Source organism: Montipora foliosa, chromosome 1 (assembly GCF_036669935.1).
Source record: "Montipora foliosa isolate CH-2021 chromosome 1, ASM3666993v2, whole genome shotgun sequence".
NCBI lineage: Eukaryota > Metazoa > Cnidaria > Anthozoa > Scleractinia > Acroporidae > Montipora > Montipora foliosa.
The window spans coordinates 27,767,108-27,786,933 of NC_090869.1; the positions used below are offsets into that span (position 1 = coordinate 27,767,108).

At 39.7% G+C, this 19,826-nt stretch overlaps 1 protein-coding gene across 1 annotated transcript in view; it reads right to left on the minus strand.

The window, feature by feature from the left end:
- LOC137995795 (leucine-rich repeat-containing G-protein coupled receptor 4-like) overlaps window positions 1–19,180 on the minus strand; it is a 157,520-nt gene extending 138,340 nt beyond the window's left edge. The window contains exons 1-4 of the mRNA XM_068841285.1: window positions 19,036–19,180; window positions 13,446–13,571; window positions 11,876–12,032; window positions 11,154–11,347 (exon numbers count right to left, since the gene is read on the minus strand). Coding sequence (XP_068697386.1) covers window positions 11,154–11,347; window positions 11,876–12,032; window positions 13,446–13,557 — 463 coding nt within the window. The 5' untranslated portion in view covers window positions 13,558–13,571; window positions 19,036–19,180. The remainder of the gene's footprint in view (window positions 1–11,153; window positions 11,348–11,875; window positions 12,033–13,445; window positions 13,572–19,035) is intronic.
- Between the last annotated feature and the right edge of the window lie 646 nt (window positions 19,181–19,826).

A 19,826-nucleotide genomic window follows, 5' to 3' on the forward strand; every position in this document is an offset into this window, starting at 1 on the left:
GTTGTGGAAGTAATTTATTTTTTCGTGAACAAATAAAGAAGCAAAAGAAACAGAATCTTATTCTAATGGTTTTTTTTAAATGGATCTCGGAGGCGGCTTTCACTGTGCAAGTCAAAAAACCCGTGAACATTTTTGTTTCATTCTGTCAGGTCAATTGTGTATTGACCAATCACAATCAAGTTCAGCGAACCACAAAACTAATTACCGTTGCTGCAGAAGCACAGAAAAAAAGTCGCTGATAATATATAATACATGAAAAATAATTTTTTCTTTTCTTCGCCCGGAACAAAGAGTGAGCAGACCGCTTTGCAAATTGTGAGACCATATCGCTACTCGTTCCAAGCCTTGTTACTTCCCCTTTATAGTCCGGAAGCCAGGACCCTAAAAGAAGGGTTTCGTACAATGATCGGGTCAGAAAAGGTTTGATAGCGGATTTTGATAGAACAAGACCTGCTGATCAATGTCAGCTAGTTAGTAGAGTTGATTTGTGGTATAGATCACAAGTTTAGCGTCTATTTTAATAGGCCACCCCTCTAAATTCATGTAAACGAGGCTGAGATACAAGACCACTGATAATACGTAAATTAAACGTTTATTTTGGCCTGAATCTACAAATATCGTTACACCTTTGTAGCACGAATCTTAATCATGTTCAGATTGCTTAAATTGAGGTCACGTGACCGAACACGTGACAGCTGCAAGGTCAAAAATGGTGTTTTATAGCTTTTACTAACCTATTTTAACGTCTTGATTACCATAAATGTCTTAATTATTCATAGATATTCTGATATTTTATACTTACTGTTGGTACATTACACACTTTAAGACAAATTCTAGCTTATTGAGACTGAAACAATAAAAGAATGACAATTGTGTCAACTGTGAAAGCATTCGAATAGCGGCTGAAAGAAAAGGAGATAGCTCTATGTTACACATTTTAAATGGTGTGAACGGAGACCTCATCGCAGCATAGGCAAAGTACCATAAGAACTGTTTCGCTACTTATGTCAGTAAGAAAACCACGCTTAGCCTGCCCAAAGGAGAAGCCCTAGATTCACCTCACGAAAGGGCTTTTCAAGACCTTGTATTTGATCCAGCTGCTGGTATCGAACAAGGCAGAGCATACGATATGATGTCTCTATTAAGCAAATATCCGGAAATTCTCACACAAAAAGGCGCTGATAGTCCGGAAAGTTACACCACTCAAAATCTAAAAATACGCTTGCAAAAGCATTTCTCCACTTCGATTGTCTTCCATCAGCTAGCCGACCGCAGTAAATCTGAACTTGTCTATGCAAGTACCGTTAACATTCAAGATGTTCTAAATGCATGGGCAGTATTTCAGAGCCCCGAAAATGGAAACGTAAGCGTCAACGACGGCAATGAAACACCACAGTCAAGTGAAATACGTCGTGTGGCAAGCTTAATCAAACAAGAGATAAAGAAATGTACAGGCATTAACACCAAACCATTTAAATACTCAAGACGTCAGCATGGAGATCGCCAGACAACTCATCCCGGACTCTCTGTATTTACTAATCAAGCAGCTCGTGGTCTCAGATAAGCGGGCTAGACCCTCTAATGCGTTGAACCAGTCTACCGCAATTGAAGACGAACGACAAATCCTCAGTATCGCACAAGATATCATCCATTGCAATTCTAAGGGACGTGTTAAGCTTCCTAAGCACACCAGCTTAGCTATATGTGTTCATCATCTGACAGCATCTAAGCGGCTTGTCGAACTGCAAAACAGAATGGGACATTGCGTCTCCTACGATGAAATGCGTGCAGTGAATACAAGTATTGCAGAGGACGTTCTTGCCAAGGCTGAAGAGTTCGGTACTGTCATACCAACTGTAATAAAGGCTGGTTCGTTTGTACAGATTGCCGCCGACAATAATGATTTAAATGAGGAGACTATCGACGGGAAGAATACTACGCATGCAACCACCATGGTTATTTATCAGAAAAGAACCTTTGGTCCAGATCCACCTCCCAGCCCAGTAGAACAGAGACCAAAGCGACGTTCATTACAGGCAACCGGTACGGTGTACGACATCGAACAGTGTGCAGTTCGAAGAAGACGTCCAGCTGTAACTGATCACGTTGGCTCTGTTGACATGAAGTGGTATGATGATTTGAACAATGAAACAGGCACCGCTCGAAAAGCTGATTTCATCTGGACTCTTCTTCGGCTCTGTCCCAAGAAATTTGGAGAAGCTGTCGTTGCAGATGTTTGAGAAAAGCAATCAATTCCAAGTTGGGCAGGATTTAACGCCATTCTCTATCCTGAGATGCCATGCAGTAGTGAGCAATATTGGCTACTGTCCAATGATCGATGGATCATCTAATGACTTTTCGACCATATACACAGTGCTGAAACATGCACAGAAGATAAGTGCCGCGATGGGTCAAGCCGACGCCGTGATAACCTTTGACCTTGCCATATATAGCAAGGCGAAGGAAATACAGTGGAGATTTCCTAACGAGTTCTCCAATGTAGTGGTACGCATGGGCCCATTTCATATTGTTCTGAACTTTCTTTCACTTTTAGGGAAGAAATTCGCTGATTCTGGACTTGATGACCTCTTGATTGAGTCAGGTGTATACGCTGCTGGTTCGACGTCCGCTTAAATGAAAGGGAAATCTTACAACCGAGGAATAAGGGCACACAAGCTCTGTTTAGAAGTGTTTTTCCGTCTCATGTGGGATGCTTTTATTCTCTGGTACGAGTCACGGGATGAAAAGATCCCAGAAGAACCCGTTTTGCACAAGATTGTGGACTGCGTTCGAGCGGTGGAGAGCGACAAAGAGAGCGCACGAGAGAGTGTGAGAAAGATAACAACAGATCTGACGGAAATTACGGATCTATTCGCCATCTTTAAATCAGAGAATCAAGAAAGGTCCAACCTATTTGCATTTTGGGATGAGTATTGCTCTATGGTCACTACCCTTTTACAGTTTCTAAAGGCAGAGAGAACCGGAAATTGGAAGTTGCATCTTTCCAGTACTGCAGCAATGTTACCTCAATTTTTTGCCATGGACAGGCAGAACTATGCTCGCTACCTACCTGTTTATCTCGCCGATATGCAGAAACTGGAACTAACTCACCCGGAAGTCTATAAGGAGTTTGCTGAGGGGAATCATTCCATAAGTCGTTCAGGGCAGCCCTTTTCACAAGTGTCCACTGACATGGCCCTGGAGCAGTCGATCAATGCTGACTCGAAATCAAGTGGAGGAGTGATCGGGATATCACAAAGTCCGTCGGCTCTTGAGCGGTGGTTTTTAACAATACACAAGCGAGCATCTATTACATCTGCTCTGAAAGCCATGTTCGGCCTTCAAGATGGGGGACAAGCATCGCACAAGGAAGCAGCTCCAAGAAGAGTTCGACGAGACGAAGAAGATGTCAAGAAGATGATCAGTTGTTTTTCTTCAGGCTTGATGACAAATCCTTTTAATCACGATTCGGATGCGCTTCTCAACATTGCTACTGGAGTAGTTCTTCCGGAAGATGTTGCCCAGACCCTTGTTCACAGTACCGAGAAAGGCCGGCAGCAAATGAAGGCCTTCGTCTAGCAGCGTATTAATAGCAATGCCGTTGGTTTCTGGGAACCAATACCCAACATGAAGATCAAGACGTTCAGCAGCGCAAATAAGAAGATCCACGTCAAATCCAGCGACAAGCTTGTCACTGTTAACGCAGACAGGGCCTTGTTTGGCAGGCTCCTTATCGTATCAAACACGCGACAGATCTCTCTGAAAGATGTGCTAAGCTTTGAATTGTCTCCAGTACCATATTCACTCGCAAACGCAGATGGGAGTCTAAGAAAAGGGACAAAGAGCGTCCTATGCTCTCTTCTGGAGAAAGACGTTAACGTGGTTCAGCAACTAACAGCATTACCTAATCCAACTGTTGTTATCATCGACCGCATGGCTATCATACAAATGTCAAAATCTGCCGGAACAAGTACCTTTGGGGATCTTTCTGAAACGTACTACAACATCTTCACTGCCCCGCTCTTTTCAAACAACTATGTGCAAGTCCATGAACTCTTTGACCAATACTGGGAGAACTCCATAAAGGAAAGAGAGCGTGAACGACGAGGAGCATCCGTTGGTCTTGAAGTGCGGATAGGAGGTCCTACCACTCCAGTCCCCAGTCAATAGGGAAAGTACATTTCCAATCCCAAGAATAAGGTAAGGCTTAGATTATTTTAGTTAAGAAGTTTTACACTTAAACTAAAGTTTCGTTACCAGCAATGTGAATTGGACATCAGCATTTTTTGCCTTTGAGTGTAACCATTCATAAGAGATTCCAATTCTCAAATGTGTGCTACATATTTCCAATACCAGGTTAACCTGTGCGATTTCCTGTCGGCTGCGCTCTGCAGACTCGGTGAACATCAGCTTCCCCCACAGAAGGAGCTTGTGATTGAGGGTGGCTTCAGAGATGGCGAGAAAGCGGTGACTGTGACAAGAGGTCAGTGCAGAGAGGTCCAGGCACTCCGATCAAATCATGAAGAGGCTGACACCAGGATGATATTGCATGCCAAGTACGCAGCAAGAACAGATAGACGACTTGTTATCCAGTCGCCGGATACTGATGTCCTTATCCTAAGCGTTAGCCACTTTAGAAGTTTGGGATGTCCAGAATTGTGGTTTCGCACCGGATTGAAGGACCGACAACGAATGATTCCAGTGTATGACATCGCCCATGCTTTGGGTGAAAAGCTTTGTAGATCTCATCCTGGATTCCATGCAATCACGGGCTGTGATTCGACCAGCGTTTTGGCGGTTATCGGGAAGAAGAAGGCTTGGAATAGTTTTGTCGTAGTACTGACCACCAGGATAGCGTGTCTCACCTCGGAGAGGAACAAGAATTGAACGTAACCACAGCCGGCAAATGCGAAGCCTTTGTTTGCAGTCTATATACGACATCCAAAAAGGCAAGCCCCGTAGATGAGCTGCGTTACTTCATGTTCTGCCAGAAAAAGCAGAAAAACGAAATGCTTCCACCGACGTCTGATTGTCTACTTCAACATCTAAAGCGATCAAACTACCTGGCCTTCGTCTGGAGGCATGCTCTTGAAGCGATGCAAGATCTTGAGTCACCAGACAGTCATGGATGGGTGAGGGATGAAAAGCATCTTTTACCATTGCTAATGACAAAAGCACCGGCTCCGGAAAGTCTCCTCGAACTGACGACGTGTAAGTGCAAGACGTCTTCCTGCTTGCGAAACTGCTCCTGCAACAACACAGGGCTTTCTTGTACTGAAGGATGCTACTGCATGGCAGATGATGAAGTATGTAAAAACCCGCATGGTGTTACCTGCATAAGTGACTCTGAAGAAAGCGACGAGGAGTGAAAAGGCTCTCGAACTGTTGAGTTGTTTGATGTTTGACGTATATTTTCTACAGAGCAAATTTATAAAGGCAGAAATATTGCTATCAGTAATCTCCTATACAGTATTTCATTTCACTGACAAAAAGTGTATTGCAAACAACAGATTTTGTAAGATAACATAATTATCGACGTATATGCGTTCCGGGCGACTTAATAGGCATCTTCTAGCACTGAAATAGATGTTTTGGCTTGTCTGAGGTCACGTGCTCGGTCACGTGACCTTGCTTTGCAAAGTTTGAGCATGATTGGGATACAATTTGTTAAGAAGTAACGATGTTAGAGATTTCTCTTGATAAACAATTGCAGATAACGCCGTAAACAGAAGCTACTGGGATGAGCCTCGTTTTCATGTTGACACGGAAATGGGAGAAAAATTGTCGTTCTTTTATTGTTTCAGTCTCAATAAGCTAGAATTTGTCTTAAAGTGTGTAATGTACCAACAGTAAGTATAAAATATCAGAATATCTATGAATAATTAGCACATTTATGGTAATCAAGACGTTAAAATAGGTTAGTAAAAGCTATAAAACACCATTTTTGACCTTGCAGCTGTCACGTGTTCGGTCACGTGACCTCAATTTAAGCAATCTGAACATGATTAAGATTCGTCCTACAAAGGTGTAACGATATTTGTAGATTCAGGCCAAAATAAACGTTTAATTTACGTATTATCAGTGGTCTTGTATCTCAGCCTCGTTTACATGAATTTAGAGGGGTGGCCTATTAAAATAGACGCTAAACTTGTGATCTATACCACAAATCAACTCTACTAACTAGCTGACATTGATCAGCAGGTCTTGTTCTATCAAAATCCGCTATCAAACCTTTTCTTACCCGATCATTGTACGAAACCCTTCTTTTAGGGTCCTGGCTTCCGGACTATTAATATAAACTGCTTTTTTTTTTCTGTCATTCTCTCTATTCTGCGTCCTCATTCATTCAGTCTAGAATCATGAAAAATTACGTTTTTTGTACTTGTCATCTTGTCATTCCCGTCCATCCTAATAAGCTTTATTCTGGTGTTTTTCTGGATTATCCTGCCTTATTCTGGTGTTATTCTTGTTCATTCCGTCTCATTCCAGTGTCATTCGGCTTCAATCTAGAGTCATTACGCCTTGTTCCAGCATATTCCGGTATATTCCGTTCGATCCGTTCCATTCCATTCCTTTTTTTAGTAACGACCGTTCTATTTGTAGTACTTGGGGCACAATAATGAATCGAGGTTTTGCTGCTTGGCTCACTGTTTTTTTTTTTTCTTTTATAATATAATGTAATGGATTTGATGACAAAAATTACGGGCAGAAACATACTTATTAAAGACAACGTTTCGGTGTCCTCTTGACACCATCATCAGGTCAAATATAATATTTTACAGATAACTCGAATATTAATGTTCAAGATTAAGTTCAAAGTCCCTAGAGGCTAGGTGAAAAGTTTTGCCTTTATCGAGTCACTTTGGATATTCAGACACGGTTTGTGCTCGCGAATAAGGAACATTTCATACACAAGACAATCAAATTTGCATGAGCATTTCTTAAGAATGCGAAACATGTCAGACCGAGCTTTCAAGCTATCATCTGACTGGTCATTATTTCATGAAGAGTGTGGCCGCCTCAAGACCTTATTCCTACAGTTGGCATATCCTGAACATCTTGTTCACTCTATGATCTCCAATTTCATCACATCCAAACAAACACCAGCACCTCCACGCAAATCTACACCTGACCCGCAATCAGTACGAATTGTTCTACCGTTCAAGGAACAAAAATCAGCTGACTCTGTGCGCAAGCAGTTGAAAAATCTTGGTAAGCTGTTAAACATCGACTTAAGCCCAGTCTTTATTTCTCGAAAAGTTGGAGAAGATCTCAAACATAAAGAAATCAAGCCCGCGTTGATCAACGAACAATCAGTAGTTTACAAATTTGAATGTGGCTGGTGTGATGCCAGCTATGTTGGTTACACGCGTCGACATCTCTACCAACGGATCGATGAGCATAAAAGATCTGGTTCGATATTCAATCACAGCCAAAGTCAACATCAATCAAGAACAATAACATCTGACATTTTTCGCATTCTTAAGAAATGCTCATGCAAATTTGATTGTCTTGTGTATGAAATGTTCCTTATTCGCGAGCACAAACCGTGTCTGAATATCCAAAGTGACTCGATAAAGGCAAAACTTTTCACCTAGCCTCTAGGGATTTGAACTTAATCTTGAACATTAATATTCGAGTTATCTGTAAAATATTATATTTGACCTGATGATGGTGTCATGAGGACACCGAAACGTTGTCTTTAATAAGTATGTTTCTGCCCGTAATTTTTGTCATCAAATTTTATAATGTAATTCAGATTAATCAGTCTACTAGGCAATTCAAGCTGAAACACGCCTGTCTCATGATCACCCTACCTTCAACCTTCGGGCTCAGATACAACACATATAAGCTTTTATTAAGGACTGCCCCTGGGTCTCCGAGGGTGGTAAATTGGTAGATGTTGTGGAGGAGAAAGCAATTTCGATTTCCTCAACCGAGCGCGCGAGGTGGTATCGGTATTGCTCAACCGGGGCCGCAAGGTGGTATCGGTATTGCTCACCGAGTTCGCAAAGGTGTTATGTTAATGCTCAGCACTTGACTGGCAAAATTTTATCCAAAGGCTATTTACTTTGAGTGTAAGCTAAAAAAGAGGGAATGGGGAACGTGAAAATGAGAATGGGGAACGGGGAACGGGGAATCTTTAAAATGCGGAATCTTTAAAAGTGGCAATCTTTAAAATTGGGAATCTTTAAAACCGGGAATCTTTAAAATGGGGGAATCTTTAAAATGGGGAATCTTTAAAACCGGGAATCTTTAAAATGGGGAATCTTTAAAACCGGGAATCTGTAAAATGAGGAATCTTTAAAACCGGGAATCTTTAAAATGGGGAATCTTTAAAACCGGGAATCTTTAAAACGGGGAATCTTTAAAACGAAGAATCTTTAAAACCGGGAATCTTTAAAATGGGGAATCTTTAAAACCGGGAATCTTTAAAACGGGGAATCTTTAAAAGCGGGAATCTTTAAAATGTGGAATCTTTAAAACCGGGAATCTTTAAAATGGGGAATCTTTAACATGAGGAATCTTTAAAACCGGAAATCTTTAAAATGGGGAATCTTTAAAACCGGGAATCTTTAAAATAGGGAATCTTTAAAACCGGGAATCTTTAAAACGGGGAATCTTTAAAACCGGGAATCTTTAAAACGGGGAATCTTTAAAACCGGGAATCTTTAAAATGGGGAATCTTTAAAACCGGGAATCTTTAAAATGTCCAGAAATACAGTGGACTTGACTTTCCTTAAACTTGATTATTGAGTGAATATTGGTTCCCGTTTTTTATTCACCTTGATGCCCCAGACCCAAGGCCCATGGTCAAGGCCAGCCATCCTCTTTCATCTGAAATTAAAGTTTTTAAATTGCATATTGATTCGTTTATCTACCTGCACGAAAAATCAGCGTGAGCTACACGCTAGCGAATCGAAAAAGCATGACCCATAATTTCAAAAACATTTTGCTGTTACATTTTACACCACGTCCGGACATCAGAGTGATGGCTTCTCTTTAGCAATGTTGTCAATAAACTTTTAGAATATACGAAAATATCACGCATTTAAAACTTTGGAAAGGTTGGCAGCTTAAGTGTGTCGCCAGCAGTACATGACCAATTCACTATCTCCCGCAATTTTTAATAAATGTTCCGCCTAGTTGGAGTGAGTGGAATTTCCCTATAAAGACAGCGCGTCTGAGATAAGTTATCTCGTTTGTCGGTCGGTAAACACCTCAAAAGATATTTTAGTTTTTCCTGACAGTTACTCCCGTCCAAAGTGACAGATGGGAAACTCAGATGCATCTGAGTAACAATTCGTCGGCGAAATGTTGTTGAAAGAACCAGAAATGGATCACTTCACGAGATTTTGTGTTGGTAATCACATGATTTCGAGAGTAATTTGGAATGCACGAGTTAAATTTTTTCAAAGACTAACAAACCTAACAATTTGGGATCTATGAAAAATTTACAAGTGCAAATTTATTCCAAGTTGTTTAAGAAAAAATAAAAAATATATATATATAAGGTAAAATCAGACAAACGGTACAAGAACGCGATTGGTCCAAAAAATGACAACGCGGGCTTGTTGACATGTTTGCAGAATACAGATCAAAACATCATCTGGGGAAAAATGCTAGAAATAGTAATTGGATAAACAGTGAAAACCCCAGACTTGCTTGTTTCAAGAGCTCAACTTTTTTGCACTGTAATTCGATTCGAAAGGAGAAATCAACTTTCCGCTTAAACATCTTTTTCGAGGTACATGTCAAGCATTTTTAATTTCAACATTTTGCACTAACTTCGTCTTTCTGTATTCACAAAATTTCAATTTGTTGCACTGTTTGGGGTCAATTGACATGTACACATTTTTGTTTGTATATTGTTAAGAGAAAAACAAATCCCACTTTCCCCCTTTTCTAGTCGAAATAGAGCCTTGGTTTACTGTGCCATTTTCTTTTTGCTCCGTTTGATTAAAACCGGAAATATTTGAGAAATGGTGGATTAATTTGGCTGTCATTTACTTTGTCAAACTTTGAAACAAACAGACCCCCGGTTGTCTGATTTTTTACTGCTGGCGACACACTTAAGCTGCCAACCTTTCCAAAGTTTTAAATGCGTGATATTTTCGTATATTCTAAAAGCTTATTGACAACATTGCTAAAGAGAAGCCATCACTCTGATGTCCGGACGTGGTGTAAAATGTAACAGCAAAATGTTTTTGAAATTATGGGTCATGCTTTTTCGATTCGCTAGCGTGTAGCTCACGCTGATTTTTCGCGCTCGGTGGCAGGTAGATAAACGAATCAATATGCAATTTAAAAACTTTAATTTCAGATGAAAGAGGATGGCTGGCCTTGACCATGGGCCTTGGGTCTGGGGCATCAAGGTGAATAAAAAACGGGAACCAATATTCACTCAATAATCAAGTTTAAGGAAAGTCAAGTCCACTGTATTTCTGGACATTTTAAAGATTCCCGGTTTTAAAGATTCCCCGTTTTAAAGATTCCCGGTTTTAAAGATTCCCGGTTTTAAAGATTCCCGGTTTTAAAGATTCCCTATTTTAAAGATTCCCGGTTTTAAAGATTCCCCGTTTTAAAGATTCCCGGTTTTAAAGATTCCCCATTTTAAAGATTCCCGGTTTTAAAGATTCCCCGTTTTAAAGATTCCCCGTTCCCCGTTCCCCATTCCCCATTCCCGCTTTTAAAGATAGCCCTAGTTAGGCGATGAAATTTTTCTATAGAAGACAGCAAAGAAAATGATTTAATTATTAAAGCAGCAACCGGGAACATCCAAACGCGGACAATTCGAAACCTTTTATTTTCTCTAACCCTACAGGCAGTAAGAATAAATAACCAGGGAGCTCCGCTTTAAGGCTTGGCTAAATCTATATATTATTCAATAATACTCTGATTGCTGGAACATTTTTTTGGCCATATGTTTTTTTTGCATTGTGCAGGTATGGGCATTCCTCGTTTCTTAATTTGATGTTTATTTTTGAATACGAATATTTCTCTCTTCAAAAGAAATCTTTCTTCGAGTTTGAAGATAGTTTTTACACGGTTTGCACTGATTTCTAAGGTAGGAAAAAACCCTCTAGTGATTTTGTCAAAGTATAAATACGTGCAATGTAACTACTGATTATCCATTTTAACTGTGACAGTACCTATTAGTGTCTTGTCTAATCTCCTTGACCTTGTGTGGAAGTATAATCGAAAGCGGCCCACTGATTCCCTCCTAGCTGAGTTATATGTTATCACTGCATACTTCCCAGTTATTTCAACCGCGGTTCCATTCATTTTACCACAGTACAATCTACTTGAACCACTCCTCTCATCAGAAATTTTTAAATAATTGTTGCTGTTGAAGAAATAAATATACGTGTGATAACATGTGATAACGAGTGATAACGATAACTTTTAAGTGGGAGAGGGAGTGGACGGGGTGGGGGAGGGGCGGGAGTGTTTTCGAGGGTTTCGTGCAGGGATTTTTCCTTTTTTTTTGGATGATCGATTTTTATTTTTATTTTGATGGTGTATGGTGTTCTGCTTCTTCGTTATACTGGCAATAATCTAGAAATTCATGAGCAGCTGGCACAAAGTAAAATGCTTCTTTTTTTTCTTTTCCTTTCTTATCCACAGATCAAATAATGCTATGACTTTCATACACCATACATCATATATCATAATGCGTGCCTTGATTTTTGTTTAAAATACATTGCATTCTTTTTTTTCTCAAAATGTGCATTAGTCCCATTTACATTGCGTGTTTTTCCTTCATTTTAATATCATTACTATACTTGGGCACTCCTCAGAATTCATGTGATATGAATCAGCAGACCTGCAAACCCTCTAACTACAAACTTCCCTGTGTCAACTTCATACTTACCCGCGTGATCCTTTACACCGACTAGAAAACCCGAAATCAAAGTCGACAATGCTGATTATCAATGATCTGCCTCTTGGTATTGGAACCCAATAAACGCAGTGCAAGCCCAAGCTCTCCTTCGAGAATGTTAGCGAATTATTCACCACTGGATCACAGTCTACGAAAGGTTAAGGTATTCACAGTCAGACTCCAGTAAAAAACGGAGGAAGAACATACGAGTCGGTTTTTCTTCGCCCGAAATCATAACTGATATTGCGCAGACGGATATTACAGCATTTATCTAGTGTATAGCGCTATCTATATGTTAACAACCGGGGCCTGGTGTAGGCAGACAATGCCTTGTTACCTTTGTAGTCCGCCTGAGAACTTTGACTAAGAAAAGGTACAAGGGGGTTAAAACCGCGCTTATTTCTCATTTAATAAACTACACAAATGCAAGCAACAGGCTCGTTCTCTTTTAAGTTGCAAGTTAAAAGTGTTGTATTTTGGTGTCCACAAAATCTTGTCAACATGACTAAAAAGTAAGTGTTGCCACTCTTCTCGAGTAAAGTTCCCTCCTATGGAGGCCATGTTGCTAAGCTGCATCACAAAAATGATTGCAAAATTACCAGTCCAGGTCAAACAAAAGCCATCCACCAAAGCCAATTTATAAACCATTATAAATTAAAGTTGATGCGACAACCATGACCTCTGCGAAGGATATGCATTTGAGCCTAGGCTTTCTCTGTTACAGAACAATCTTGTTTCACATGAACGTCACACCATGCACCTCATCCAATCACATTCTAGGTGCCTCGTACTTTGGACTAGTATGTCGAGTCCGACCTTTGCTACTGTCATTCCAGTTCTGTCTTTATTGCGAAAAAACTTAAGCTCAGAAGCATCTTCACTCAAATTCCCTCCCTTCCCTCCCTCTTTCATACCTGGTGCCTCAATAGCATGTCCCAGGACACGTCATGGGGAATTATGGTAGCTAGTACACTATCTGTGGATTTGTTACAGTTAATGACCTATTTTAAAATGGACTCAAGCAACGTTTGCATGTCAGTGACTCTCTTTTCTAATATGAAGGGTTAAATCCTCCTTTGTGCTTTTTCAAATAATCATCTAGTCAGTATTGTGAAATAAACTACGTGTTGGGGTGAAGTGTTCCCATACGGATCACCCTTTTCCCCATAGACTCACTGTAATAGGGTTGTGTGCCTTCTGATCGTGCACGGTTACCATAGAAACCAGGGGGCGCAACCCTAGATAGGTAAGAACCTCTCATGTGAGGGATTGTAACCCTCTGGAGAGGATTGTGGCCTAGGGCATTGTAACGCCTTGGCGAGGATTGTAATCTCGCATTGCCAACTTGTTGTCATGGCCTTGGGGATTGTAACCCCTTGGAGAAGATCGCGACCTCTCTTGCCGGGCAACTTAGCTATCCTACCTTTTCATAGCCTGCTAATGGAGTGCTTCATCTCCTACCCCATTACCCCACAAACTGTTGTCTCTTACACTTGTTGTCATGGGTTGGGAACATTAAATGGGAAGAAGAATGTAAAATAACAATATTTTGTTTGTGTACCTTGACCAAAGGCGTGATTGTTTCCTTTCCATACAAACAGGAACAGCAACAAAAAAAAATGTTTTCCAAACAAAAGCACTTGCATGTCTGGGGCAACGCTTGATCTTTGCATAAAATTCTTGTCCCCTGTACATAAAGATTACAAAGTATTTGTGAAGCGAAGCCTTTATTTTATGAGGATTAAACGTAATAGCCATTGGCTGATGAACGGGAACTCCATGTCCTGCTCTTTTCGATCAATGTGTGGGACCTTCAACACCTCGCAGAGTTTTTTGAACAAGGATTGTGAGACGGGGCCTATGGATTAGAGTCCTTACATGAGAAAACTTGAAGATTCGAACCATTTGTAATCACAAAGATATTTTAAGACCAGGAGTGTTGGTCCAGCCGGAGTCGAACGCACATGAATAAAAAGAACCTTTGTTTCGACAGCAAATAGATCTCTGGTTGGCACTTACAGTAGGTGACGTAACGGTGAGTATCGCTATAGTACACAACCCCACCCCCTTTCCCAATTAAAAATTAAATCTGTCTATCATCCGTGAGAAACTAGTGTTGTGACACTAGCCCCACACAATTCAAGCTCGCAGCAGCTGTTGTTTATTTTCGATGATTTCAAAACTACTGCTCGGCCCACCATACGGAGATAGAGAAATTTCAGGGGCACCCAACGACCAATTTGTTGTAAAATGTATTATTATACCCCAGTTAATGAAAATCAATGTTATAAAGGCATTTTCAGGTGTTTTTCAGTGTTGCTGGGAAAACATTATCTGTTCCTTTTTCCCAGCAAGACAAACAGGAAATTTCCCAGCCAGCTCGATAAAATTGGTTGGTTTCCCAGCCAGGAATTCCGCGCGCTTTCAAATCCCTCGATCCAAAACGACCGAACAAAAGCGACAAAACCGGGACAAAACAGGTTTTTTCCGCAAGCGCAATCACTCTGACCAGCCGTCGTATGTTTGTGACTATTCTCTGGGAGAGGGAAGGGGTTCCTTTTTTTTTTTTTTTCTTTTTTAGTCGTCCTCAGTCTTCAGAGTTTCTACAGCCAGCTCGGGTTGAAATGCTAGAAAAAGTCGGTAATTCCCAGGCAAAACCTCAATCAATAACAAAATTTCCCAGCCAGCTCATCGACACACCTGTATTTCTGCCAGCCAGCAAGATTCCTCTGGGGAACAAATAATATGAGGAACAGATTCGTTGGGTGCCCCTGAAATCTCACAGCTTTCTAAAAATATTGTTTTCCAAACACGTTGCAATATGCCTCTATTCATGTCCATTTGAAATTATGGCTGCTGGCTTAATTAAAATGTATAGTTGACACCAGTTTGCTCTATAATTTGCATAAATACATGTAAATAAAAAAAAATGAAACGCGCGCTTTACTGTCAAGTGCATCGAAAATCTCATTTTATTTATTTTACACAGTGGAGAATTTTACTTTGAATACAGTTCTATGAGAACCAAAGAATTCCAAAGAATGTCGACTACTGGTGTTCATGAAAAGAATATGTCATAACTCAATCTGTGCTGAGAACAGGTTTGGGGTTAATAAATATTACGTTTCACTGAAGAACTTATTTAAATTCTTGTTTATGTTATCCAATGATGTCACGAATAAGTTACCAAAGGTAGTATAAGATATAATTATCATTCTGACCACTCTTTGTGGAGAGGGTTTTTCTTTCTTTCTCGAGAGAAATTGGTGTGAAATTTTAAAAAAACAATGAAAATTCCTGGTTATCTCCATTGATGTCAGGAATGAAATGAAAATGTAGAGAGTGATCTTTATGTAACAGTCAGCGAAATATGCAATCCTAGAGTAAGCACCTTTGCAATTAAGACAAGAATGGACATGTCATGTAGAGTAGATCTTTACACCGACGAATAAACCATTAAGACTATTAAAGAGACTTTAATTTAAAATAACCCCTCTACAGCAAAGTAAAGAAACATTGCATTTAATTAACTTTACATCTTGCCTTTATTATTATTATAAAGCAGTAAAAACGACTGTATGCCATATACAATAAAAGCAACACGAGGCGCCGCAGCGTAGCCCATGAGCTAATCAGTGAATAAAATGGAAATCTAACGTCCTTGGACCGTCTCCCGAGTGCATCTAAGATGATATTGCACTGGTTGATCTCGTACCCTGGGTATCTCTGCTTCAATTCCAATCTGAGTGGCGCATATTCATGGTCTTCTCAGAAGTCTTCTTGTCGCGGTTGCTCACCCAGGGGCAGCTCATCTCAAAGGCTATCACTTGGAGATGAGCTGGTACTTGGTTTGTGCAAGCACAGGGCAGGAAGATAAGATGTTGGCCATGCCCTGCGGCGCTGTACCACATAGCCTACATGCCGAATCACTACTATCGCTCACACGTGTCTTACTATTATTATTATTATTATTATTATTATTATTATTATTATTATATATTATTATTATGCTTAAACGTAAATCGTCTTTACAAGGTTCTTTACTTCAGCATCATCTTTTTTGAAAATTGAAAATGTAAGATTAAATTGCAAAGGACAGCAATTGTAGTAAACATGAAAAGAACGCTGAGTAATCTTTCATAGATCAGTATTTTAGAGAAAATGTTTAATATGGCAAATTAATTAACTCACGCAACCAAAACTGAAAAATGTACATGCTACTTCCAATATCTTATCTTTAAAACGGCGTCAACGAGATACCGACGAAACTAAACTCATTTATAATATTAAAAATATAATTAGATAAGAAATAAACAGTTACCTACCCGAAAATATAAGGTTTGATTTGATAAAACAAGCGCAACTTTAGTTCACCAGATAAACTCCAACGATAAGGCTGGGAACAGCTGTTTTCCCTTTTTCTCTTATTAGAGTTTGAAGAGAATTACGGGTGCAGACCCTTATTAATAATTTATATTATACTGGCATAGCAAAAGTAAAGCGTACGCTCTGATTGGTCAATTACCTCCATTTACTATTTGCCCATGTGTAACGTGCTTATGACGAAAACACTGACAGGTGCGCCGGTAAAAGGTGCTTTTTTCTCATACGACAATAATGACTGACCAGTCTATTGGCGGAAATGCTGAAATGTATTTGCAGCTTTATCGAAAAAAAAAACATGTTTTAACCCGTTCGCGGGTTTTTCACCCACTGACTAAGCGACTTGCAAACCTAAGTGAACAATATGATCTCTTCTCTAAATTCCGAATTTTCTTTGAATTTGCTTTTATCGTTGATTTAAGACACTGTGTCCCAGGACCTGTGGTAGCAGAGAAAATAAGGAAAAATATAATATCCGTGGATTGTATTTGAACCTGGAGTTTCTACTCTAAAGGAATCGCTTCTTTCTGCTTTACCACTCAAGACCCAGACGCCAGATCTCAAAAAATATATATTTTATTCTCGCGTAGAATACCGCTGCTAAAGAGTAATTAGGCTAAGCTAGATTAATTAAGGCTAAGCTTTGATTTTAAAATTTTTACCTTTGTCGTGAAGTTTGTTAACAGACCTTTCGCGGTGTACTTTAATTAATATTGTTTGTTGCCGAGTTATAATACAGCATTTCCAAATATTGTCCACGAGCAGCTAGCGGTGTGGTGGTGAAGTGGTTAAGTGACCGGTTACTCGACATTCCCAAATTCGAGACCTCGGTGGTCTTTTCAAAAAATATATCACCATTTTCCATAATCCATATCAAGCTTTCAGTCTTCTAAATTAACGATAAAACGCAAATTAGCGACAACGTCAGTGGCTTCATAGCTTAGTTGGTCAGAGCGTCGCACCGGTATCGCGAGCACACAGGTTCAAACCCCGTTAAAGTCCTGAATTTTTCAGGCTTCTCTACGCAATTGCTAAAATTGCGTCCATAATTTCGAAGATCATAGCTTCACTTGATTTCATATCCGTAGTTCATATATGATTCGTTTCATATACCATTTCATCATTGGTTCTTTTCTCACGGGGCCATTCGAACCCACAAATGATCAGCTCCCAACGTCAGTGGCTTCGTAGCTCAGTTGGTTGGAGCGTCGCACTGGAATCGCGAGGTCACGGGTTCAAACCCCGTTGAAGTCCTGAATTTTTCAGACTTCTCTACGCTATCGTTAAAACTGTGTTCATAACTGCGAAGATCATAGCTTCACTTGATTATTTAATTAGTTATACACTGTTATATTTACTTCGTTTAAAAGATTATATCGTTAAGCAGTTCCTAAAGCAAAGCGGGCTTACTGTCTTTCACGACCATACAGGTATTGATCTTGATTAACTTCGAACTCCAAGTTCCACGGACTGTAAAGAACAATTCTTGACCTTCCTCAGTGATTCACTGGATTCTTTGTGTACACAAACTCTCACGAAGGACCTTATAATAAACTCTGAACTCTTTATCTTCTTCCCTTTTCAGCTATCGTCTCTTTCTTCTTCTTTTTTTTTTCTCTCCGAATATAGCAAAGTCAAAGGTTATATCTCCACCATAGGTATCGCAGTCGATTATAGCTGCATCACAGTTATAGCTAGTTATCGCATCCATCAATCACAGCCAGCCACCGACGAAGGTAAGCCCTCGGGCGAAAGAGTTTTTCCCATTACTTACAAGCCCGCTTTTATACTTTTACTCTAAGCATCTAGAATGTTCTGTTGCTATTTATAGTATATTACAAGTTGTGCTATTTGTGGAAACTGCTGAGTCATATGAAAGAAATTTCTGGAAAATTACAGATTGTAAGATAATTCGAGAAAAGTCTGGAATTGCATGACAGAAAAGCTAAAAATAATTCTGATCCTCATAACAATAGCTTATTAGGTCTTACTTTTATCTTTGCCAAGATGGGTTTTTCTTGTCGCGGTTGCTCACCCAGGGGCAGCTCATCTCCAAGGCTATCACTTGCTTATCTCTCTTGTTAACGATCCTAGCGTCTACTCTATTTGCTCTGAGCTCTTGCTACTCTCCACATACCGGAACATCCCAATACGCCTGTACCTCTGCTGTTTCATAAACTGACTGTGGCTTGATAGGTGAATACCACGGTGGTACAGTGTCTATCAGGCCCAAGTCAAAGATGATCTCGAAGAACAGGACCTTCAAGACGGCGTCATGTCTCGCAAGGTACTTGGTTTGTGCAAGCACAGGGCAGGAAGATAAGATGTTGGCCATGCCCTGCGGCGCTGTACCACATAGCCTACATGCCGAATCACTACTATCGCTCACACGTGTCTTACTATTATTATTATTATTATTATTATTATTGTTATTATTATATATTATTATTATGCTTAAACGTAAATCGTCTTTACAAGGTTCTTTACTTCAGCATCATCTTTTTTGAAAATTGAAAATGTAAGATTAAATTGCAAAGGACAGCAATTGTAGTAAACATGAAAAGAACGCTGAGTAATCTTTCATAGATCAGTATTTTAGAGAAAATGTTTAATATGGCAAATTAATTAACTCACGCAACCAAAACTGAAAAATGTACATGCTACTTCCAATATCTTATCTTTAAAACGGCGTCAACGAGATACCGACGAAACTAAACTCATTTATAATATTAAAAATATAATTAGATAAGAAATAAACAGTTACCTACCCGAAAATATAAGGTTTGATTTGATAAAACAAGCGCAGCTTTAGTTCACCAGATAAACTCCAACGATAAGGCTGGGAACAGCTGTTTTCCCTTTTTCTCTTATTAGAGTTTGAAGAGAATTACGGGTGCAGACCCTTATTAATAATTTATATTATACTGGCATAGCAAAAGTAAAGCGTACGCTCTGATTGGTCAATTACCTCCATTTACTATTTGCCCATGTGTAACGTGCTTATGACGAAAACACTGACAGGTGCGCCGGTAAAAAGTGCTTTTTTCTCATACGACAATAATGACTGACCAGTCTACTGGCGGAAATGCTGAAATGTATTTGCAGCTTTATCGAAAAAAAAAACATGTTTTAACCCGTTCGCGGGTTTTTCACCCACTGACTAAGCGACTTGCAAACCTAAGTGAACAATATGATCTCTTCTCTAAATTCCGAATTTTCTTTGAATTTGCTTTTATCGTTGATTTAAGACACTGTGTCCCAGGACCTGTGGTAGCAGAGAAAATAAGGAAAAATATAATATCCATGGATTGTATTTGAACCTGGAGTTTCTACTCTAAAGGAATCGCTTCTTTCTGCTTTACCACTCAAGACCCAGACGCCAGATCTCAAAAAATATATATTTTATTCTCGCGTAGAATACCGCTGCTAAAGAGTAATTAGGCTAAGCTAGATTAATTAAGGCTAAGCTTTGATTTTAAAATTTTTACCTTTGTCGTGAAGTTTGTTAACAGACCTTTCGCGGTGTACTTTAATTAATATTGTTTGTTGCCGAGTTATA